At 42.2% G+C, this 26235-nt stretch overlaps 1 protein-coding gene across 1 annotated transcript in view; it reads left to right on the forward strand.

The window, feature by feature from the left end:
* The first annotated feature begins 975 nt into the window (after positions 1–975).
* The window catches only part of LOC144526676 (neurocan core protein-like), a 30534-nt gene continuing 5274 nt past the window's right edge, over positions 976–26235 (forward strand). The window contains exons 1-13 of the mRNA XM_078264290.1: positions 976–1039; positions 6049–6249; positions 8225–8407; positions 9011–9185; positions 10318–10445; positions 11039–11323; positions 12109–12252; positions 12393–12482; positions 12576–12730; positions 12815–12977; positions 15409–16602; positions 20055–20171; positions 24316–24429. Coding sequence (XP_078120416.1) covers positions 976–1039; positions 6049–6249; positions 8225–8407; positions 9011–9185; positions 10318–10445; positions 11039–11323; positions 12109–12252; positions 12393–12482; positions 12576–12730; positions 12815–12977; positions 15409–16602; positions 20055–20171; positions 24316–24429 — 3013 coding nt within the window. The remainder of the gene's footprint in view (positions 1040–6048; positions 6250–8224; positions 8408–9010; positions 9186–10317; positions 10446–11038; positions 11324–12108; positions 12253–12392; positions 12483–12575; positions 12731–12814; positions 12978–15408; positions 16603–20054; positions 20172–24315; positions 24430–26235) is intronic.

Below are 26235 nucleotides of genomic sequence, written 5' to 3' on the forward strand. Positions count from 1 at the left end.
TCATTTGCCTTTTGGGTTAGGTAGTTTTATTTAAAGCATTCGGTATTCAAGGCCATTTCGGGGGATTTTATTTTATAGGTGTGGCCACAGTGCAGTGACTCACACTAGATGAGAGAAAAAAACAAAATAAAGTATGAGTAATGGGCTCATTCCTCAAACACCTTGTGAAGGTCAGCATTAGTTTTTGTGTCAGTAAGATTTCATGCTGCTGCTCTAACACCTGTAGATGGCGGCTACCTCAACTGGTGAAAGCTACTTTCATGGTAGACAACTCTTCAAGATGAGTGACAGCTGCCGGCAGTGTGTGTGTGTGTGTGTAGGTTGGTGTGTGTGTTTTAATGTTTTGTTGTGTATGCAGAAATGCAGAAGATGAGATTCAGTGACCTACCTTGTGAATTGGCTGGGATTTGATGTGGGGCTTTATAGTAGCTGCACCATTACAGCAGCGTGTGTGTGTGTGTGTGTGTGTGTGTGTGTGTGTGTGTGTGTGTGTGTGTGTGTGTGTGAGAAAAGGTTTTTGTAAAACAAACAGCTATGGAGCTTTTTTCCGGCACACACAGACCTTCATCTACTCAAACATAAAAATCACCAAACTGTTTTACCTGACAAAAAAATGGACTGCATTTATATTGTAACTTTATCCAAAGCACTTTACAATTTGCCTCTTATTCACCCATTCACCAAAACTCACTCACTCACTCACTCACTCACTCACTCACTCACTCACTCACTCACTCACTCACTCACTCACTCACTCACTCACCCACCAATGGCAGCAAACTGAATGCAAGGCACTGGCCTAACCACCAGGACCACTTTGGGGTTTAAGAATTTTAATATTAACAGACAACATCAATTAAATCTACTTCAGGATGATATATAAAAAAACATGAAGTTTATTGTCTGGAAGTGTCTTGGACACTGTGTTTAAAGTCTATGTTTTTATACCCCCGTCTCTCTCAATGCAGGTCCAGGATGGCGTGTGCAGCTGGGCGGCAGATCCTCTTTGCTCTGATGCTGCTGCTCTATTTGGGCTCGGGTAAGTTGTCTGTTACCTATCTCCACTCATTGTTTCCTCAGGTGCTGCAGAAATTAAACAGCAGTTTGTGATCGAAAGAAAAAATAGTAACAGATAATGTCGGCACACAAGTGGGTTCGGTAAAAAGAAACAGGGAAGGAGCAGCTGGACCAGAATACAAAAAAACATCAGTTCCCACATTCATTTCTTCCATGAATACACAAGACAGGTCTTGTAGGTGAGAGCTGACATGCTGAGGATGTTTGGAGACATGCTCGGTGGGACTGAGCTGGAACACCTCCAAACCCATTTCTGTAAGTTTAGTCGACCATCTGTTCTATTACAACTCTGCATAAAATTCACAATTATGGAACGAAAAGACAACACATGTCAGAGCTGCAGGTCTCTGGTGTATAGTATCGCAGGTTTGAGGTGCACATGCAGCCTGCTGACTGCCTGTAGTAAAGATAAGTTCCTCTCCTTAATTACTTTTCCTGCATTTGGCATGCATGATGGTAGTTGGTCAGCCTAGAGTTTCATTAACTGCATCGCTCATTTTCAAAATTCAATTCAATTCAATTCAATTTTATTTATAGTATCAAATCATAACAACAGTTATCTCAGGACACGTTACAGATAGAGTAGGTCTAGACCACACTCTATAATTTACAAAGACCCAACAATTCCAGTGATTCCCTCTGTCGCGTAAATGCGACAGTGGCAAGGAAAAACTCCCTTTAGGAAGAAACCTCGGACAGACCCAGGCTCTTGGTAGGCGGTGTCTGACGGTGCCGGTTGGGGGTGTGATGGACAATGGCAATAATAGTCACAATAAAGATAATGACTAGAAATAGTAGTTATAGTAGTTCATGGTGTTGCAGGACACTGCAGGGCACTACAGGGTGTAGCAGGGCACAGCAGGGCACAGCAGGACGTAGCAAGTCGTAGCTGGGCATTGCAGAGCATAGCAGGGTGTAATAGGGCACAGCAGGGCATTGAGCAGGACCACGACGACAGCTGCCACCATGATTTAGGTGCCATCCTGATCCAAGGAAACATGCTAGGGGAATAAGCTCCCCAGAGCTAGGTTAGTAACAAGCATTTCTTGGGACATGGATACACACAGATGGAAAGAGAGAGGTTGTCTAAAACTATAACCACATAACTAAGAGCTGCAGAGAAGCAGAGATAGGGAGGCTGCGCGCCATGACTGTGGCTACACACCCTCCCCTGCCGGTCTAGGAGAACACTGCAACTCTTCACTCCCTAAGTATAAGCTTTAATGAAGAGGAGAGTTTTAAGTTTACTCTTAAAAGTGGTGACGGTGTCTGCCCCCCAAACCCAGATTGGAAGCTGGTTCCACAGGAGAGGAGCCTGATAGCTGAAGGCTCTGGCTCCCATTCTACTTTTAGAGACTCTAGGAACCACAAGTAATTCTGCATTCTGGGAGCGCAGTGCTCTAGTGGGACAATAAGGTACTATGAGCTCTTCAAGATATGATGGTGCTTGACCATTTAGAGCTTTGTAGGTCAGAAGAAGGATTTTAAATTAAATCCTGGATTTTACAGGGAGCCAGTGCAGAGAAAATAATACAATTCAATTCAATAAAATGAAAACATTACCTTACTTGTCATAACGCTCTGACAGCAGAAAATTATTACTCCACATTTATTCATATTTTCTCTGTCTTTCTTGCACAATTCAGCATCCAAAAGTAAACAAAGGGATCTACCTACTGCTATCATAAAAAAACAGGATTGGAACCAGCTATTACTCCCAAATAAAAGACCTAGACAAGATTCTTATCTTAATGTTGTTGTAAAAGCTGTTAAAACAGTTTTATATATATATATATTTCACTTTCGAGTCATTTCCAAGTTCCTCACCACAAGTTGCCCTCAAGCAGTCAACAAAGTACCACATTATACCAAACTGGGACACCTGGATAGTAGAGTTTATTGTATGAGTTGTGATGATAGCCAACTGACAAAGAGTGTTCCAGGTTAATGGTAAATACTGCATTGTTCATCTTCTATGTACTGTCCTGTGCTTTACAACATGTTCAGCCTGCTACCAAGAACAAGTGGAGTTTAAAGCTGTTTGCTATGGAATTAAACAGTTTTTTTTTTTACCTTGGCAACTCTTAGTGATGTCATCACGACTGTAGCAGATGCACATTGCTAGAAAATGTCTGGTAAATACATGGTGGCATGATATTTCCTGACTTTATGAGTGGATAAGAATCTCCTGAATATGCCAGTACACCTTAAACTGGTGCATTGTCGGATTCAAAAGCCTCTGCAATGGGATCAAGTTATCAGTCTGATGATGTACATACTTCTTCTTTAAGGAGTTGTTGTTTCACACTTTGGGAAATACTTGTATGTGCTTTCTTGTAGTCTTTCTTGTTTCTAGTGTTAGATAGAAACATTGATACCACTCTCAATGTCTGTGCCGTGAATATGAAACCAGAGGAATATTGATTATTTCACACAAGAAAGAAATATTTGTTTTGCCTGTGCTATTCAACAACTTGACAACTGCTTAAACTGCTAAGGAAGACAAGCTTTTGCAGTTAAAAGCTCCAGAAAAAAGCTAGTAAGGAGATCTTTAGTTAAGATTTGCATCAAAGGTCAAAAGTGAACATTCATGCTCAGCATTTTAAACATATACCAGTATATCATTTTTTGCTGCTGTAGTATTTGTTAGTATGTCCTTATTTCATGTTTATGTGCAACATTATTTTTGGCATTAAATCAAATTCAATTAGCCAGCACGATCGATTCAGTTTAAAAGACATTGATATCGGCCTTGAAAGCCTTCGTATCTCATTGGACAGCTCATTGGAAGAGGACTGACAGGAATAAGAGATGGCATCTGTTAATGATAGAGTGTCCTTTCATGTCACTTCCAGCTCTCTCTTCCTCTTTTTAGAGCTGGAAGTGTTTTTCTTTTGTCCCATCTGTCACCACCATGCTGCAGGGTACACTTGTCATCCAAAGTCTCTCAATTTCCTCTATTCAATTTCTTAGACTCCTTCTTTTCCTCCATCTCTGGTTTTCCCTCTCTTTTACTCTCTTCATCCTTCCCTCTCTCATTCTTGCTCTCTGTCTTGTTCTCTTGTGCTTTTCCCTGGTATTTCTGATTTTGTGATTACATCTGATTTCGGGGGAAAGGCAGCGGAGGCACAGAGAGATGCTCTCAGGGGGTTCAGCTTGTGAAAGCCATCCAATCTAAATGCAGATGGAAATATCTTCCGGGGATTCTATTCCACCATGTGCAATATTCCAAATAAAATAAGTGGGCTTATTTAAAATAAGACTTTGTTTGTTGATTTTACACAGGTTCTTTTGTTACGCTCATATTAGTTTTACACAAATTGGTGCATTTGACTAATGGTGTGAATTTGAATATAGAGGACCAGAAAACAAAACAAATGTTGTTTGAGCAAATTAGCTTCAAGCTTATAAAAGCTTTGTAATGATGTCTTCTGCCTCTTTGTTGTTATGTTGCCAGAGACTATCGCGCCTTATAGTCCATGCTACTCATTGACTTTGTGAGCAGAAACAGCTCATGAACTTACTATGAATTATTATATATATATAGTAGTTTGTTTTTGTAATGTAAATAAATGAAAATGAACCTCAACAACAACAAACAAATTTAACTGAAGGTCTTTTTACTAGCTGTTTCGGGAGATTTCAACCACATCTCACAATCTTCATTAGCGGATGGTTGTCATTCCGCTATGCAAATAAATAATAATTTTAAAGAAATTAACTTTTATGGTCAGAAAAATACAATTTCAACCTTCTATAAAATGAAATAAGCTAATCTTGCTTGGCAGTAACCAGAAAGAAGGTTCCGAACCCCCTGGCCGGCTTGGGCCCTTCTGTGTGGAGCATGTTCTCCCCGTGCTAGCGTGGGGTTTCTCTGAGTTCGCTGGCTTCCTCCCATAGTCCAAAGACATTGTGACGACCCCTCTGCTCCATTAGGTGTGCCTGTTTTGCTGGCTGCTCCATGTCTTGCAGGATCTGGGTCAAGGCAGAGGGTCTCGTTAACTTCACTTCCCCTCTTCTCATTATTAAGCTCATCAACTCCCTACACTGCTCTGCTCTTTTCTCACAACAGCTATCATTTTGGTTTTGCATGTTACAGACATTTCCGCACGCCCATACACGACTGATTTCTGACTTCCACGTTCTTTTCTGGAGGGTTGTGTCAGTCCTGTGATAGTTTGGCGACCTGTCCAGGGTGTACCCTGCTCGCCCAATGTCAGCTGGGATTGGCTCCAGCAAACCCCCCATCCCCCTGCCACCCTGCCTGAATAGGATCAGCAGTTACAGATAATTGGATGGGCTCTTGCTTAGTATCAAACATTAAGGTGCACAGAGGACAAAGCACAAAGAGGCAGAATTAGTTGGTTAGTGGATCATGTCTGTACAGGTGATCCGGTTGTCCTGGTTACATTGAACATGTGTGTCATGGCAACCCGATTGAAGAGAGTGAGTTGCGGATATCAATCTGCAGATATCAATCTGCAGAACTATGACCCTACCTATAAAAGGAAATAAGTTTGAGTCTGAGCAACTGTGGTCACTTGTGTGTGTTCTTCTACTCTTGTTTGTCTGTGTGTGTGTGTGTGTGTGTGTGTGTGTGTGTGTGTGTGTGTGTGTGTGTGTGTGTGTGTGTGTGTGTGTGTGTGTGTGTGCCAGCGTTATGTTCCTTTGTTGGAATGATAAAACCAGTTCCTCGTTCTCGTGTGGAAATTAGTGTGAAATTGCTAATGAATCCCTGAGGTCTTGTTACTGTAGCTGACACGTTGGTTAGAAGCTACAGTACAGCCCACACTTTCTTTACTTCTAATGCTTAGTGTAGAATACTGTACAGCATTTACCCTATAATCAAACAGCAGACTTATTCATGTCTGGCAAAAAGTAGACATTTGCAATATATTGCCCATTGTTGTCCTCCAACATATTTAACTGCATAATCCCATTGTGTGTTGTTCTTTTGGTTGCCCTCTTTAGGAGCGGCCTCCTCCATAGTAAACATGCGTAGGATCAGCCATCCTACAGTACAACAAACGCTGGCAGGCAAAGCTGTCCTCCCCTGTGTCTTTACCCTCCAGACCAGCTCCTCCAGCCAGCCTCCCCACCTCCTGTGGACTCACATCAGGGCACCAGCAGGAGAGAGCGCTCCTCTGAAGCAGATTGTGCTTTCTGCTAAAGGTAAAACAAAGCCATGATGATCTGGTTTAGCTGTTTATAAGACTTAAGGCCAACCGTCTGCAGAAAAGGCAGTCGGACTGATCATTCGGCTCCCGTTGGTCCAAAAAGTGCCTCGGAACACACCGAACGGCGACTTGAGTGTACATTGTGCGCGTGCACGAGAAATAATACGTCTCCATATCAGCAGGCGGCGCTAATCTGTATTGTCACCCAAAAAATGAAATCCGGAAATGACGAACGCATCACGTGGGTCTGGCTTCTCCCAATTTTCAAAGCCAGACCATAATGGCGGCTCATTCGGAATATGATCTTGTATTTTACGAAAATAGTTCACCGAAACGTGTTTCTGAAAACATTTTAAGCGAGAAATAGACCATGCAGTTGCTGAATCTGTCTGTTTTTTTGATCGACAAAGGTCAGTTTGAAAGATTTTTGTCAGATTTTGAGAGCTCTTCGTCCCGCTCGTCATTTCCGGTAAGTGTTTTGAGTCCGACTGCCCCAAATTAAGTCCTCCGACTGACGACGGCACGGAACACAACGAACAGACTCAAGTCACCGACCTCGCCAGACTGTCCAATGGCCGATAATCAGGTTGGTGTGTCAGCGCCTTTACTCTACTTTGCTAAGTCAGATAACATTTTAAGTTCTTAGAGAGCACACTTAAAGGTGCACTAGTCAGTATTTTCATATGAAGAGTGGATCAAATGTCATCACCCAACTCTGCAGCTCTCCTCGGCTCGAGGTTTTTAATGAATTAATCTGAAGGCCTCACAAGTAAAACAATGACTAAGAACTTAACAAGCTGACAATAGCAGCTCCTGGTATTAAAATGAGATAAATCCTCTCAGTAGAGGTTTACCAATGTACTTGTAAATGCTCCAAACCTCCCTGAGTGGAAGGACTTTTAGCAAAGTCAAGTCTAGGCACAGATAAATTCATCTATATACCATTCAGTTTATTGTTTTGGTTTTACTGCCTGCAACTTTCCGGTTTTGGGTCAGTCTTACTGCTCTTGTTAGCCTGCTTTTAATATGCAGGCGGCAGCTGTTTTTTTAGTGAAAAAGAAAAGCTCCAAAAGTTGCAGTTGGAAGTTAACGTTAATGTGCAGTTCATTACTTTGAACTGAACCACTCAAACTAAATGAAATTACTGAAAACTAAATTTTAATTTGCTTTCCTTCTAACGTCAAATGTTAATGAATAAATAAGCAGCAATTAAATGTAGGCTATAGTTAAAAATAAAAACCTAATTTAACTCTTTTAAAAACTGAGCTTATATGCTTCATCAGGACTGTGTGGATGTAGTTTGATCATATTTGATTTATAGTGGCCTGAAACTAAAGCAAAACATCTGTCAGATTTTGTTTCAAGCAGGCGTGGATTGGCCATCGGGAGTACTGGGAGATTTCCCGATGGGCCGGTCTATTTGTGTGGGCTGAATGGGCTGCAGCTGCACTCCAGTCGAAATTATTGTTTTTTTTTGATTAGCCCATAAAGAGAAGAGAGATCACATCATTGGCCCACTTGTGTGTCTTTCAAATGAACACTGGCCATTCACATTGTTTGTCTTTGACTGACCGGCCCACAGAGAGGAGAGAGATCACATGATTGGCTGGTCTGGGTCTCAAAAGTCCAGGGCTGATTTTTTTACCCCAGCCCAGCCCTGGTTTCAAGTGTTGCTAAATCCTGATTGGTCCACAGAAGTATGTTGTTCCAACTGAGCCCCGCACAGTTCCAACCAGATAGAAGAGTTAAGACAAAAACACAAATACAAAAGTCTTTGTTGGAAATGACCTAAACTTGATGATGTGCTCACATAGGATCACAATTACTGAGAGGCCGATTGAGAAGATACATTTATCTTTAACTCAATCTATGTATCTAGGGCTCCTTTTAAGTTTATGTATTATCTCTAATATCAGCAGGATTTTAAAAGACACTTGTAATGAAAAAAAACCTTTCTTTCTGTGCCAAAGGTGATGTAATCAAGGTGAATAAGGCTTTCAGTGGCCGCGTCCTGCTGCCAGGGTACACTGCCAGTCCTCTGAATGCTACCATGGAGATCTCCAGTCTCCGCACCAACGACTCAGGCACTTACCAATGTCAGGTTGTCATGGGTAACGACTATGAGAGAGACACTGTGCCCCTGGTGGTCTCCGGTAAGTGCAGCAGCCACTGACGGAGATTTCATTGTGAGATAAGTTTAGTGCCACAGCTCCCCAAAGAACACATGTAAGCTTAGAAGAAACACTGCTGACAGACTGAGCAGCTGTAACACAAAAGGCTTTAAAATTATTCTTCTAACTTAATAGCTCTTTGTGTTTTATTGTGCTAATGTGATCTAGATAATGGCGGCTCGAAAAAACAGGAGCCTTGCCAAGCCTTTTCAGCTATTTAATTATATTAAACATTAATAACATGTATTTACCATATCAGCATCATAATGACTGACTTAATTAATGTAGCTCACTCTTGCTCTCTGTGTTTGTGTTGCTTTTGTTATCTAGTTTTCCACTTGAGTAATGTGTTATTCTTTTAATTAAAGAGTTTGGACTGAATACCAATGGCAATGTTTCTGTGTGCCCATCTGTGGAATTTCTGCTGAAACTCATATTGTTTTCAATTGATCTGTTTGTGGCTTTAATAACATGTTTATTGATTAAATCCCACTGATTTATTGATTTTAAACTCGGCTGTGTTGGTGTATCTTTAAAATAAATTCACAAACATCTCACCACCTGTCCCTGTGTCTACCTGTGTAGGTGTTGTGTTTCACTACCAGGCTCCCAGCACTCGATACGCCCTCTCATTTACCGACGCCCAGCGGGCCTGCCTGGAAAACTCGGCTCAGATGGCCACACCGGCCCAGCTGTGGGCAGCGTACTATGATGGCTTTGCCAGCTGTGCAGCTGGCTGGTTGGATGACCAGACTGTCCGGTGAGGAGACATTCAATAACCTCCTCCTTTTATTATTATTGATTAATCTGCAGATTATTTTCTTGATTAATTGAATAGTTGAGGGTTTCTTACATTTAAATTGCTTGTTTTGCTGGACCCCCGTCCAAAACCCAAAGATATATAATTCATCATAAAAGATAAAGAAAACCAAAAGATTCTCATATCTGGAAAGCTGAAATTCACCGGCTTCTTTTCCTTACAGGAATAGTTGTACATTCAGTTTATACATTTTGGGAATTATATTTGCTTTCTTGCTGAGAGTTAGATGATAAGATCAATACTACTCGCGTGTCTGTATGATCAATGTAAAGCTTAGCGTAGCACAAAGACTGGCTGGAAACAGCAGGAAACAGCCCGCCTGGCGCTTATATTTTTAAACCTCGGTTCTTGTACGGATTATAAAAACGTGTGTTAGTGAGTTTTAAATGTGCTGGTTGGCGGTATTTGTTATCTCTAGACAAACCAGCCTACCTGTGTCCCCTGTTTCCAGTCTTTATGCTAAGCTAAGCTAAGTGGACGCTGGCGGTAGACAAGAGAGTGGTATCAATCTCTCAAACATTTTAGCAAATAACTGTATTTCCCAAAATGTCAAAATATTAGACTACTTTAAAAAAATGTATTTCTATGACTAATCGATTATTAAAATTGTCAATCGACTAATCAGTTGAACAACCATTTGTTTCAGCTCTATTTTGGAAGACTGCTTTATTTTTGAAATGCCTGCTAATTCTCTAATATGAAGACATTTGCTTTGTTTTATGCACTGTTTGTTCCATCTCTTCTCGGATCATCTGTTGTCTCAATTCATTTTCAGTTATTATGTTTTGTCACCTCATTTGCTTCAGATTCATGTTGTTCTTTTTACCACTGCTCTTTCTTTGCATTTTATTGTATTTTATTGTAATGTCTTGCCCTGTTAAAGTGATTTCAAATAAGAAGGTATTCCTAACTGGCATTTTAAGTCTTAATGAGAATAATCACTTTGATATGTGAGCTGAGATAATGTTCATACAGTAAAATGTCCACAAGATTACTGTCTGCAATAATTCCAATGATTAGTAAAAACTAGGGTTCAATCCCATTTATGACTCCCACATGGTTGTTTCCACAGCTATTCTGTCCAGACGCCAGAGCTTGGTTGCTATGGACACAAGGAGTACTCATCTGGAGTTAGGAATTATGGGAAGAGGGACCTGAAAGAGCTGTTTGATGTGTACTGTCTCGCAAAAGAACTAGATGGTACACACACACACACACACACACACACACACACACACACACACACACACACACACACACACACACACACAAATTACACTACAGTATTAAAGAAAGGGCGATTTTTTTAATGTTACTTTCAGTAAAGTGCAAGATAAGAAAAACCTCCTATTGCAACAAATGTGTATCATTCCAGGCTGTAAGTAGTCCTCAACAAATACACCAATTACACCTGTTTGAGTAGCCTTTGGTAAAAACTGCAGTGCCCAACTGTTTTACCAAATTAGCCTTTCAAAACAAAGAAAGTATACATTCATTCGTTCCTTTTTTTAAAGATTTTTGTCTTCACAAGCAACCAATGGGCTCGGGGCTGAGTGCCACACACTCACACACTGTGGTAGGGAACCACATTGTTGTTTTAGGTCTTTTCATGGGATTTGTTGAGAATAACAAAAATATAGAATATCATCAGCAAGTAGCATTATAATTAGACAATATTATGTCTGATTGCAAAGCCTAAACATGTATGACAGTGTTTGAGCCAGGTGTCTCCCTGCTAGAATAGATATCATCTGCATTTTGACAAGTTCCTGTGTCATGTCTCCATCCTCCAGGTGAAGTGTTTCACTCCTCGGTCCCGGGCAGGCTGTCTCTGTCGTCAGCCTCAGACCGCTGTGTGTCCCTCGGGGGGCAGCTGGCCACAGTGGGGCAGCTTTATCTGGCCTGGAAGGCCGGCCTGGACAGCTGCGCCCCGGGCTGGTTGTCTGATGGCAGCGCTCGCTACCCGGTGACCAGGCCTCGCCCAGACTGTGGAGGGGGCCAGCCAGGAGTCCGCACCGTCCCACCCAACAGCACTGCTGACAACACCACAGCGCTATATGATGCTTACTGCTACAGAGGTATTGTAAAGGAAAAAAAAAACCACTGGCTGCATTTGCATAATATTTTTGTTTGTAGTTGAACCTTTTATTGATGGATGAAACAGTGCTAAAGAATACAGTGTACTACAGCATACTCTCAATAATGTTTCCTATTAATCATGTCACATAATGGTTCATATCAATATTAAATTCAAGTGTGTGTATCAAAATTTACAAAACGGGCGCCCGGATAGCTCAGTTGGTAGAGTGGGCGCCTGTATATAGAGGTTTACTCCTCGACGCAGGGGGCCTGGGTTCAACTCTGATCTGCAGCCCTTTGCTGCATGCCATTCCCCCCCTCTCTCTCCCCTTTCATTTCTTCAGCTGTCCTGTCAAAAAATGCCCAAAACATAATCTTTACCTTAAAAAACAAATTGACTGATACATATTCATATTGCTGCCATCTCAGTCCTAATACAGGTGTTGATGTTACCATGGAAGCTTTGAGTTCTAATTAACATAGTTACAATGAATAAATGTCACCGCCACTGTTGTAGCTATGGCAACAATGATTTCTGAGCCACGTTATCTATCCCACCGTTGTATGTATGTGTGAAACTGCTGTAGCAGCAGTGGGTGAGAGAGAAAAAGAGAACAGGATGTGTTGAAGTTAAACATCTAGATGCTCAGCTTTTGTTCCCTGTGTTGACTGTTATTAGCTCATTTCTGCAAAATTAAAACACAGCGACGCTTTGAGACAATCTGCGTAAAAACCTTTAGCGATAGCCATGTGAAAAACAAATCTTTTCAACTTGTTTCCCCAGGTAAGGCGAAGAATTCCGGTTCCATCTCTGAGATCTACACCTCCCTGTGGAAGCCCTGGAGCTACCTCACGGGCTCGGGTGATGCTGACTCTGCAGGGACAGGCAGTAGTGACGGGACGACACAGCAAACCACCACTGCCAGAGGTTTTACATTTGTCTATGATGAGCAGATCTGTAGCAGCATGAAGCAGCTGATAAATCAGAGAGTCAACCATCCAATCAATAAACACAAATACAGTAAAATTGAATTTACAATAGACATGTTTTTTTGTGCATCCTTGCAGGGCACTCTGATGGCAGTGATGTTTCACTTTCAAACTGGACAGGATTGGTTAACCTAGAAGAGGAGGCCTCTCTTTACAACACTGATGCTTGTAAGGCTGATTTTTAAATATTGAATTGATTATGTGTATTGATCACTTACGAGTGTGGATCTGTGATAATAATCCAACTGATTGTGTCCTCAGCCTCAGACCCCTGGTCCTCAGAGTCTTCAGGGTCATTTGTGACCCTCCAGCTAATCCCAGGACAGAGCCTCTTAGACTGGGGAGAGCCACTGGAGCCTGGCCCCAACTCAGAGAAGTTTCTCCGACCGCTGGTCTACCCTACTCCTGCTGACAAGGTTGGCCTTGGTTTAAGCTCTTATTTCGAGATTTGAATACAAAAGCAACATCGCTGAACCAACTTCATTCATTGCATCACTTAGGCGATCTCCAAGATTGTCAAGTCCATTTGGAAGCCTTGGAACTACCTGGCAGGGACTGGAGATGAGGAAGGAACCCAAACACCAAGTGGACAGGCAGGGGAAGAGGAGACGGCCACGAAAAAGACCGATGAGGGGTCAAACTCATCCAGTGCAGCATCACCAAGTGAGTGGATTTATACTGCTTCTAATTTGTGAAATAATATGTCTAATCATCTGGGGTTAACCCCATAAAAATCTTATGAGTGAATACATTTCTGAAAAGAGCATAACAGAGGAAAAATTGAGAAAAAAACACTTTGAGCATAGTACATTTTGTAACTCTTCCAGTGTTTACTTTATACAGTACACATAACTGTTAGCACAGTATGTCTGGAATAGGGACACAGCCACAGGATTTATAAGGATTTATAGGAGTTATAAAGCAACCAGAAGGCTTGATTGCAGTGTGTGTTTATGAACATGTACAGTATTCTGAACATAACGCTGTTGAGGCACTAATTGGCTCAGGTCTGTGATGTTGGGGAAACATCAGTTGGGCAACACAACAGGATGACACATTAATTACAGTACAAAGAAGCCCCAGGAATGAAGGTCATTAGAGAAACACAGAATTAATAAGGGGGTAACTGGGAGAGCATCAACTCTTTCTTCTGCAAAATCTGTCTTCAAAACGCTCTGTTGCTCAGACTGGCTCTCCTGTTGGGCCACTAACGAGCTGTGATTGACAACAGGTGTGGCCGCTGATGAGCTCCAGCTGTGATTTAGTTTTTTTTTATAACTGTAACTTGTAATTGACCTGCATGGAAAATATTACAACGAGTTGATAATTCAAAATATTATAAGCATTTCTTAAGGCTTTATTAAAGAATATTAGAAAGAGTATTGTGTCTTATGTGTACTGTAACAGCTATACCTCTGCCACACAAGAACTAAAGTCAATGGCTAAAAGTTAATTAAAAATGGTATAAGATAAGCTCTAGGTCTTTTCAATTAAAAAGAACAAAGTCATATGATAATCAAATAGTACCACAAGCAAATGCTATTTGGTAAGCACTGATATTTATCTATTCAGCTTTATAACAAAGGTCACATGGGTGATTTCATAACTTTCAAACTCAGCTTGTCTGTTCCAACTGGCATCCAAAACTAAGCAGATCTAATGCCAAAACCACAGGCAATAGCTAAACCAAAAGTCTCTTTAACAATAGCTCCATGGAAGACATATGCTATGCACATATCTATATGATGCTTACTGCTACAAAGGTATTGTAGAGGAAAAATACCTCTACATGTTATATCCATGCAGAGAAACCATGTCTCTCTTGAGCTGGATGCCCATTATTAACACTGAGGCACAGGCGTCGTGGGTTTAAAACATCAGGTTTCCTTCAAACAGGCAGATGATGGAAAAAGAGGAAGATCCAACTCCTCAACCTGTACTCCTCTTTCCCGTGTCTCAGAGGTTCAGCAGGTTTACAGCTCTTTCTGTGCTTTATGTGGATGAAAGTGGTTTCCAATTGGCAAGCATCTCTGTTCAGTGTTTGTTTAAACTGTGTTACAGTTGCTGATTCAATTCTGAGGCTGTGATGGTCCTAATTTTCATTCTGTTTCATTCATTCTGACCTTCACCCATGTCTTTTTTGTCTTCATTTATATTTGTTGTAGTTGACAGTGGCTGTTTTAAATAAACTGTTCCATATAGTTATAGGGGCTGTACTGTATTCAGAACATTAATATGGCAACTATTTGCTATGTACAGTATTTCCTTTGTGTGTGTTGCAATCCAAGCTTCTTTGTTCTTTCTTTTGATAGCCGGTCAGGCCGCACGTGCATGGTAGTGCATGTGAGTGCATGTGAGTGCACGTGAGTGCCTTGCCATCGGTATCAGACGCCGAGGGCCGTGAAAAAGCGACGGTTTTTGACGAGTTGGGGAACGGTCTGTGCGAGCCATGTGCAGGCAATCCCAGACTACTTTTTTTCTTCTTTATATCGAGTACAGCCCCTTTAAGCATCAAGTCGAACAGTGGCAGTTTAATTAGGCCTAGCTGTTGTCACGACTTCGGTGTTGACGTGAGCGACATTTACAAGTGAGAAATGGCTCATTACAGTAACTCTGATATGACATGAACGTGGCGTAATATTGTTTTAAAAGCTCACACACTTAGCGTTGAAAATTAGACCTTTCAACCAAGCACTTTTTGCTAATTAGTAAACAATTCATCACAGATCACCTGTCTCATTGCCTTTGTCTCTGGTTATATTTATCCCTGTGACAATACTGTTTTAACATACTGTAGAGGGAAGTGTTCAGACCTTTTCTTTAGATGTTTTTCTTCACAGTCTCCACAGAGGTTTGCTTGCTGAAGTTGATCGTATTGAAGTGTAGACGGTGCTGGTACAGTGACAGAAAAAAACAGCTCAGACAGCTTAGAAGTGCTTGTTTTGTCTCCCTTGGCAAAGCCAAGAGAATCCATAAGATGCTTTTTGCTTTGTTTGTCACTCTTGACACTCTTTTGCACTATTATCTCTGTCTGCAATAATTGACAAACCCCTGACTTCACTCCATTTTTTTGTTTGTTTTGTGCCCTCTGCAGGTTTGTTTTCTTGGGGAAGTTCATGGTTTAGCAGTCCCATGAGGGAAACCTCTACACCAGCGAGTGAAGAACCTCCCACACGTCTGGCATCTACTTTGGCTGCCTCCAGTAACTCTATGACTACAGAGAGCACTAAGAGCTGGGAGACTTCAGAGACACTCACGTCCACCGCCTCCAGCTCTTCTTCCGGAATCACATCATCCAGCGGGGAAATCTGGGTCCGCGTTGATTCAGAGACCACGACCCAGCCGGGTGGCAAGAGGGAAGAGACAGTGACCTCCAGAGGCAGCAGCAGAGGAGGCAGAGGAAGGGGGAAGAAGAACAGAGGGGAGGACAGGAGCAGAGGAGAGGAGAAGGGGAGAGGAGAGGAGAAGGGGAAAGGAGAAGACGAGGGGAGTGGAGAAATCACCGGCGCGGAAGCAAAGGGGGAGATACAAGTTTCACGTCGACCAGTTGGAACAAGCAAACCAAGAGAGAGATCCAGAGAAAGATCTAGAGAGAGGGGTCACAGGAAGGGACAGTCCACCACTACCACGACTACCACTGCCACCACCAGTCCTCTGGAGCTCACAGTGATGACCACAACTGGGCCGGAAAGTGCTGACTTATCTACGTCGAAATCCCCGTCCACCTCACCGGCAGAAACCCCTTCGCCATCAAGCTCACCAGATCCAGACCGATTCCTCTCCTCATCTCCGTCACCATTGCCGTCTGTAACTGCGTCCCCATCTCCATCCTCTTCTCAGCCATCCCCATCTCAATCCCTGTTTGAATCCCAATCTCCCTCCCCATCCGTGTCTCTTCCATCTTCCTCCACGCCATCACCATCACCATCACCATCTCCATCTCCATCTCCATCCACTTCCTCACCTCCATCCCCCTCAACCTCTCCCTCATCACCCCGTTCCCATTTCCCATTTCAAACTGCTGGCTCAGGAGAGCCAGCGCCATCTACTCACTCAGACAACCAGGACAGCTCCACCAACCACGTGACATCACCCCGCTGGGTCCCAGTGGAGAAAGCTGTTCTGAACAGCTCTCTGGATTATCCTCCATTACTGTCGGGAACTCCAGATGTGGAGGAGCCTTCTTGGTCCCACGCTGTGGGGTCGGGGGCCTTGTTACCTGGCAATGTGGAGGAGGAGAGCAACAGAGAGGCAGTCAACATCAGTACCATAACTCTGAGCCCAACAGGTTAGCATTGTGTGCCTGTTTTCAGATGTTTCGCCAGCCTGTTGGTAGACTTTACTTTGATAAGTGTGTCCATGTATCATTGTTTATTCGTTGTAATTAATTGAAGCGTTATTTTGATTTGATTGGTAAAGGACAATTCTGATTTATTACAGCTTGGGTATTATTTTTGTAGTTTTGACCATCAGTTATTGGCATTATTAAGAATGTGTGAACCACACTGCTTCAGTTGACTGTGAGGACTGGACGTGCAGCTGTTGATGGTCAAAATATCTCCAGATCAGAGACTGGCTGCTTGTTAAAAAAAAAGATGACATGTGGGGAAATACCTTTATTTGCTTTTCTAGATGCATGTGGCTCAGTGGTAGAGCGGTTGCCTGCCAATTGGAAAGTTGGTGGTTTGATCCCTATCCCTGCAGTCCTATGTCAAAGTGCTGATGTGCATCGGGGTGTGAATGTTTATCTGATGAGCAGGTGGCACCTTGTACGGTGGCCTCAGCCACAGTGTGTGAATGGCTCCTTTACTACGTAAAAGCGATTTGAGTAGTCGTTAAGACTAGAATACTGAATTCACTATTATTATTTAACACAATCACTCATTGGACATTCACTCATTTTGGATACATGTTTATTGAATTAAAAAAATGAACAGTGAAAACACCTTCAACTGTGCACAGCCCTATTGAGGAACATGAAGTAATATGACAAGTAGTGAAACAATTAGTAATTCAAGTAACAGTTGTTAACCAACACTGTTTAGGACCTCAGTCTAAGTCTGCTCGTCTCACTGTGCCTGCATACCTCAGGAATTACTATGATTAAGTACACTCTTATCATAACCGATAGGAATGAAGGCAGATGAAAATAAGACCCACGTTGTAAAAAAATAGAACTATCCTGTAAGATTGCCTTTTCATTTCCTCCCCTGACCTCACCACTGGCATATTTATTCAAAAAACTCAGTGTGTATTGCCTCGGCTCCACGCCTTTTATTCCCACCAGAAGCAAAGCAAAGACCACATTCCCGCCACCACACACAATCTGTTGATTAAGTCTGCAGCACGGTATATCTCAGTGAAGCTTCTGGCTGGCCACCTGGTTTACTTATTTTTCGCTTGATAATGAGAGTTCATACAGGGAACATCCTTTCACCCGGTGTTTGAAAGCCCTGCAGGCATTATGCTATCACACATTTCTATGGTGATTTATTTCATTCCCTTTGAAAAGCGACTCACGTCTGCGGCAGACATGGCTGAGCTGCCTGCTCGGGGTGTGAGGAGTCTGCAGATGGTAAACTGTATCGACAAGAAGCCAAGGGCAACCATCTGGGCTTCGGGTGTACAGTATTGGGGTAGATTGATTGACTGACACCCTGGAGTCATGCAGGCAGAAGGCCATAAACACACAAACACACGGTCATATCTTTGCTCCACAAACAGAAGGTGTGGATGGATGCACTCCCAGGAGATTTGACCAGAATAATGGCTTACATCTCTCTCTCTCTCTCTCTCTCTCTCTCTCTCTCTCTCTCTCTCTCTCTGGTTTACACAATCTCGACTCTACTTCAGTCCCTTGGGGTTGGGTTTCATGGTGGTGGTCAGTGTTTTCTCTCCTGACTGGATCACAGAGCACTTAATCAATCAGTTTACAATGAGAGAGGAGAGGAAAAAGAGAAGCCTCAGGTTAGATTCAAGGACCTTCAGTAGCAAAGCACATTGTTCTCAAACACGAACACCACACCATCTTTCTGTAACGGTTTCTTTGCTTCCACCTTCCTTTTTCTGCTCTCCTGTCCTCACAGAAATGCCAACACTGCCTGTGAGGTCTAAAGTGCTTATCCGGAAATCATATTTCCAAAGTAAACCATATTTCCAGGCTACAGTGATGCTTGGATTAATACTTTGAGGTATCCCAGCGTTGCCTCTACCACGTATTATCCCCTTACTCTCCTATTTCTGTAAACCTTATAGTTGGATATTTTGCTGTTGCCAGCTTATTTTTATTGTTTGTGCCGGTGGTGTCGGCCGCTGTACAAAACAAGGGACAGTCGACTCTGTCAGCTTCTTCTACAGACTATTGATTTTTCTGCACCACTCGCTTTAATGAACGGCCAATCGCACAAGGTTTATCTTTCCCACACACACATGGGCAGACACACACACACACACACACACACACACATACACACACACACACACACACACATGCTCTGCTTGTCATAACAGTTGGTATTTGTCAAGGCGTGCCATGACCTTGACTGACGCGGTGGATGCAAGTGCACTTTTAGCACCTGACATCAGCAGCATTCAAACCACGAGCAGAGGATTAGCACGCAAAACTTAACATAAATCTATGGACGCTGTTGAGAAATTTTGCTCCTGTGATTGAAAAGCCTCAATCTTTTCTTTTCTTTTTTAAATCCTTGGAACATTTAATTTATTAAATTTAACAAATTGAATAAAACATTTAATTTGCCTGACACAGCAGCCAGTCGGCATGACAACTCAGAGGATGTGGTGCTTGAGATGTCAGCCTCTGGGTAGTTATTGGACATGATCGATCTCAAGGCTAATCATAGCCACGGTATTGATTTTTGCTCATTGTACTGTGTAAACACAAACACACAAACCTACACACACACGCACACACACACACGCACGCACGCACGCACGCACGCACACGCACACGCACACACACACACACACACACACACACACACACACAATGTCAACCTCACACACAACCCCCTCTCGCAGTCCTCAGTGTCAGAGAGATCTGGCAGAACAAAGACACAGGCAATCTTTTGCGGCCAGGATGAACGAGTGGTGGTTTTCAAAGACCTTAAGTTGCTATAATGAGCGGCTCAGGGGAGAAACACGTGGTAGTGTGTCAATTGATATGGAAATGATTGTGGAAGGAGACCACACACACGCTCACATTTAGGGGGTGAATAGCAGAGCTGAGGCACTCAACGGGAGGTCTGCTCATTTCTGTTGAGGATGGCTAATGTCTGAAGTTCTCACACTGCCCACTACGCTCGGTGGACTGCACCAAGGCCTCGCTTTCCATATGGTAACCATGACAACTGTGGCTGTGAGTGGATGGCGAGGTTGAGGCTCTCTGGCTTCTGATCCCTTTGAAAAGAGACCTAGTTTGAAATGGATATGCGTGTGTTGTAACTGCTAGTTTTGGTTGAGCTGCAATGATGGAAATTTAGGGTGCCATGTTTTTTTTTCCCTGAGTCATGCCTTTATTTTGTTTTTATTTAAAAAAAAAAAATTGTGTTTAAGCCAAGCTTTATTCCTCTGGTGAGCTTAGATACAAATGTTTTGTCCTCGCCAGAATAAATCACATTTCCAAACAGAAAAAGAATTCTTCCTTTACTGTATCACTAATTATGTCTTTTATTTTAAATCCCTAAATCCACCCTCCACCCCCCCATCCGTCTCTTTTAGACAAGGTAGAGCCCTGCGTGACAAACCCATGTCTGCACGGAGGAAAGTGCCTTCCGCAGGGAACGGGCTACAGCTGCTACTGCCCACAAGGATACACTGGGGAGAACTGTGAGATTGGTGAGTGATGCTTACACACACACACACACACACACACACACACACACACACACACACACACACACACACACACACATCCCACACAAGCACGCATGTATCCACGCAGTGGCATGAGTAAGTCAGGCCTGCCTTAGAACATATTGACGTAAGTCTCTCCAATGGCCTATTGGCAGGTCAAAGGTCAAGCTGTCCCTCACATTGAGAGAGGAGGTTGAATGGAGGCTGGGGTCAAAGGTTAGGATCTGACCCCTAGAGTAGGGCCATGAGATTTGTCCCTCAAGGTAAAACTATTGGTAGCTTTCACTGCCAAGGTTTTTATTTTGCAAACACTAAAAACAATTCCTGGAGAAAAAAAACAACTACTTTCAGTCAATTGAATTTTTGAGCTGAATTGATTTCTTGTCCCTCTTTATTCCTCTGGTGAGCTTAGATACAAATGTTTTGTCCTCGCCAGAATAAATCACATTTCCAAACAGAAAAAGAATTCTTCCTTTACTGTATCACTAATTATGTCTTTTATTTTAAATCCCTAAATCCACCCTCCACCCCCCATCCGTCTCTTTTAGACAAGGTAGAGCCCTGCGTGACAAACCCATGTCTGCACGGAGGAAAGTGCCTTCCGCAGGGAACGGGCTACAGCTGCTACTGCCCACAAGGATACACTGGGGGAGAACTGTGAGATTGGTGAGTGATGCTTACACACACACACACACACACACACACACACACACACACACACACACACACACACACACACACATCCCACACAAGCACGCATGTATCCACGCAGTGGCATGAGTAAGTCAGGCCTGCCTTAGAACATATTGACGTAAGTCTCTCCAATGGCCTATTGGCAGGTCAAAGGTCAAGCTGTCCCTCACATTGAGAGAGGAGGTTGAATGGAGGCTGGGGTCAAAGGTTAGGATCTGACCCCTAGAGTAGGGCCATGAGATTTGTCCCTCAAGGTAAAACTATTGGTAGCTTTCACTGCCAAGGTTTTTATTTTGCAAACACTAAAAACAATTCCTGGAGAAAAAAAACAACTACTTTCAGTCAATTGAATTTTTGAGCTGAATTGATTTCTTGTCCCTGCAAAAAAAAAAAAATACCTTAAGGCTTTGGAATCAAGTCAAGGCCTCTCTTAGTTGTGTCGTTGGCTAAAAAGAAAAATAGCTGAATGACAGAAATCATGGTTTCGAATCAGCACCAAAGACAAATCAATTGTTCCTCACCCGAAGGCCTTTATGCCCAACGAACTTCATAGAAATCCATTCATATTTGATGATATGCTGCTGACAGAAGGAGCAACTAACAGCAGAGACAACATAACCTCCTTGTGCAGATATAAAGGTGAGAGATTAGATACATTTTACCACAGCAGGTCATGGCCAACAGGCTGCATTGTTCCAACTGTTACCTGCAAGACAAAGATGGACTGACAGTATCTAGATTCAAAATCTTCCCAATCAATTATCTCTCTCTCTCTCTCTCTCTCTCTCTCTCTCTCTCTCCCTCTCTCTCTCTCTCTCTCTCTCTCTCTCTCTCTCTCTCTCTCTCTCCCTCTCTCTCTCTCTCTCTCTCTCTCTCTCTCTCTCTCTCTCTCTCTCTCTCTCTCTGTGCTGATTCCCCTTTTGTTTGTCCTTTCTGGTTGACTGTAGCGTGGTAAGATCAGGTCTGAAGTATGTTTCTGCATAGATGTGTAACTGTATTTCGCTGTAGTATCAGGGAGCCAGATGTGATCCTGTGCATTCAAGGTAAGAATAAACATCTGCAGACAACCAGCTGACACATTTTATTATGTCCACCCACAGTAAGGTTCACAATGATAAATATGAGGCCATAGAAATTTGTCAACTGTCATTTCGCCACACTAACCTTTTATTCCGAGATAGCTGCTATGAAATATCTGAGGTTGTAGACCATCGCAAGGGGGAGGGGACTTTTTATGTTGAACAACAAAGAGCTGGACTGATTTTATTGGGGGGAGAGGGAGAGAGTTGGGGGTGTGTATTGACTAACATCATATCAAGAGGTCATTCAACATCATGATTAGCTTTGGGGCATTTCATATTCATATGACATTTCTTTAAATTGTAACTCATTTAGTCTGACGCCTGAGTAACCTGTTTTTCTCTTCATTGTTGAGAAGAAAAAAAATGCAAATGACTTCTTCATTACTTTGCAGGAAATCCAGCCTCTGCACATTTTGGTTAAACTCATGTGTGATTTTCCGATTTCATTTTCTCTTGACGAAACATTTGAGATTGTCTTACAAGTTTGAATCCAAGCTGAGTTGCACCCACACGGTTTAGTTTGAATCTCTTAGAAATGAGATTGGTACAAACCACGTGTCAAACAACAAATCCTTGATTCAAGTTATCAGAGTTGTTTCACCAGTTTCCAACAGCTTCACCATGGTTTGGTAAATCTAAGATTGATTTAAAGTGCTCATATTATGCTTTTTGGCTTTTTCTCTTTCCTTTATTGTGTTATATATCTTTTTTGTGCACGTTATAGGTTCACAAAGTGAAAAAGCCCAAAGTCCACCCCAAAGGGACTTACCATCTCCAACAGAAAACACTGTTCACAAACTGCTCCAAACAGCTCTATTGTAGTCCAGCCTTTACTTCCGTGATGAACGTGCGTCACTTTGTAACACACGTTGTAATGCTCGCCTAGCTGCTAGCATGGCACGCCCTCATACTCTGCAACTGACTAGCTAGCAGTACTTACTGCGCATGTGCGACTCCCAACAAAGATGGAACAGAAGTGAGATGCCTCACTCTGTAGCTACAGTGAGCTGCAGCAATGTGCAGTACAACAAATATATGGTGTTTTCTGAAAATTAAACCACATAAACCTATTCTGGGACACCTCTAAATACAATTATGAACCTGAAAATGAGCATAATATGAGCACTTTAATACTAAATAGTTTCATTCCTCATCCAGCAAAAGTGGGACATTTTCCAATTCTACACATAGTGGTTTGAAGTGATTTAAACCGATGAACCAAGCTGTCAAAGTGACATTTGAAAATGCTCTCAGGCTAGCTATGCTCTTGAACTGCTATTTGATCTTACAGACAAACAACATTGTTTGATCGATCGCACAACTACGAGCCTGTTGGAGGGAAAATGCATTAGCATAAATCTTACTATATTTGTCCTAAAAAAAATCAACCTCGCTTGTCATTTCTATAAACAGAGTGACAGCCTCTACTGTCAGATCAAAGTTAGATCAAACCTTAAACATTTCCAAGTCAAAGCAAAAACTGAAGTGTAAGCTTAAAGAGAATGAGAAAATTGGATTTTAGAAAAGATTAAAAAAGACAATCTTACTTAGTCCCACACTAGAACCCTTCAACATTCTTTAATGGTAAACCACAATTTAGTCCAGATTAGGAATGAATCCTTGCTATTGCAACCAACCCTCAGTGTGTCTAATGACAACAGTCTGAAGTGAAAGCTAAAGGTAATTCTAGTTTGATCTGTCTGACACATTTATACACTTTATAGCCACTCACCTTTTCTTTAGTCTTTTCAGCTTTTTGCTTGGAACCAAGTAAACGTTAAGATGCGAGGAGCTACTTTGAAGTGAATTCATAAGACGCTTTCTTTTTGCTCTCTCGCTGTGAGTTTTAATAGATTTCTGCAGTCCTGGGGTATATCTGTTATTCTGGGTCCAAACCCCCCCTCCCAACACACACACAGTGGTGAAATAAGATTACATGCCCTTGATTTACAGTGATTCAGTGATATTTTATTGATCCCTGTGGAGAAATGTTCCTTTTTTGCCCCACTGAGAGGTTAGCGAGCACAGTAGTATAGCAGCCCTGGAGCTGGTAGGGTGTCTGTTGCTGCTTAAGGCTTCTTAGGCAGGGTGGATGGCTGCCAAAATGAGGGCTTGAATCCAGATACTCTGGTCAGGTTCATCCTCTCTGCTGTCTAGTCCACCAAATGTATGTCTACATTTTAACTGCTTTAAAGGAAAAAGCAATGCAACGTGTTATTTCTCCCTCGTGCAGCCTTTTTGTAAATGGAAACAACGGACAAGAGACAAAAGAAGGGATTAGGCAATTGTCTTGTGTCTGTATTTGAATGGCAGCAAACACCCACACACTTTTTTCTTTCTCCTCTTCACAGATGTTGATGACTGCCAGTCCGAGCCATGTGAAAATGGAGGCACTTGCATTGACAAGATTGATTCATTCCTCTGCCTTTGCTTGCCCAGCTATGGAGGAGACACGTGTGAGAAAGGTGAGAGTGTGAATACTGCGTCGGCAAATCCAGTACATCGCTGTGTGTGCAACCACAGCGGTGAACTTGTTAAGATTCACGGTCATCTGATACTTTCAGTAAAAGGTTTGTTGCAAACTGTGCTGGTGTAAAAAACAGCTGTATGTCACAACGCGGTATCACAATCTCAGCAGCTATCAGACACAGTGTATCTGTGTGTGTCACAGGGCTGCAGGGTGATAGATACTGACTTAAACTCCTGCAGACACAACAATATACACACTGTTTCCCAAGCATCAGTTAGTATTTGCACAGTTTTCAGTCAGCATTCTACATTTGAATTTATTGGAAGGATGGGAAGGATTGAGATGTAGCATCTCATTTTCGAGGGGGTACATACATACATTCCAAATACGCAGATACAGACAGCTTGCTCACCCTATCTCACACACACATACACACACACACACACACACACAGCTGTTATACACACAAAGAAAAAATTAGATACAATAATAACCCAGATAATAAATCAATTCCATCACAAAACAATTATGAACAATTGAAGCAGGTTGCCTTCAGCACAAATAAAGTTAATTCTAAAAGTTAAGTACACACAAATTAAAAGCATAGACAGTTTTTGTTTTAAGATGAGAAAATAAAGACGTCCTGAAGCAGCGGTGATAGCGGGTAATAGATCTCAGAGACACAGGAAGATTATTCCAATTGGAATTGGATATATTTGAATCATGGGCGATTTTATGGGCTCAACCCCCCTAAAAATGACAATAATAAAAAACATTTATTTTTTATTTTTTTTATTTTTTTTATTTTGGTGCTTCAAGTGAGAGTTTGTGAACTTGTCTGTTAGTGACACATGACAAAGAATTACAGGTTCAAAGGGCTTGAAACTTATTTTATATCCTGTGTCGCTGTCGCCGATGCTACGCACCTCTAACCCAGTCAAGGAAAGGGTTAACAGAAACGTAGCTTTGGCCAATCGGAGGAGGTTGTGTCAGACTTCCGCCTTTGGCTGAGTCTCGCTCTATCTAATCTGTCAGAGGGAGAGCAGGAGTGTGGTTGGGAAGTTTAATGTTGGTAGTCCCCAGAGAAGAAATTGTTAACTTCATGGCGCAGATTAGCACCCAAATTGAAACGTAAACAACTAAATTTGCTGAATTTTAGAACATTGTGTCAAATTGGTCGTTATTACTGTGACTTATAAAGTGTCAGGTTTAGTTAAAAACATTTACTGACGTTCAGTAGCTAGCTCAGAGATCATGAAATAATAATGAAAGTACTGATTTAGCAGGGGGGGGTTAACACTTTTGCAAGGCACTGTATCCGTGTCACATTCTCATTAGGGGCTGAGCCCCCCTAAAGGCCTGATCCTAGAATCGCTCCTGATTTGAATGATCTGCGTCCAACTTCTTTGAGAATTCGGGGGAACAAAAAAAAAAGGGATATTGCTTATGTCTGAGTGGATATGAAGATCTACATGGAACCAAAAAACTGTTTCAAGTAGGAAGGACAGTTGAAATAAATACATTTACAAGATGAACTGAGCCCAGTAAAATTGCCTTCTAGATTTATGCTGTCGCCAGTTAAAGCTATAGTGCGTAGTTTCTGTCGCCCCCATGAGGAATTCTAAGTAATGACAACAAAACTGTCGGCGCGTCCACATGATACAAGCCTTCCGTGATCGCGCACTAAAAATGTGCATTCAAAATAGACATTTTGGAAACCACGCTTATTCGCTGTCTTGCCAAGAGTTGCCAAAGTATAATGTGTCAATCAGTGAGCTTTAGTGGTGCTTGTTCAGGGATT

The sequence above is a fragment of the Sander vitreus genome, chromosome 12, assembly GCF_031162955.1.
Source record: "Sander vitreus isolate 19-12246 chromosome 12, sanVit1, whole genome shotgun sequence".
NCBI lineage: Eukaryota > Metazoa > Chordata > Actinopteri > Perciformes > Percidae > Sander > Sander vitreus.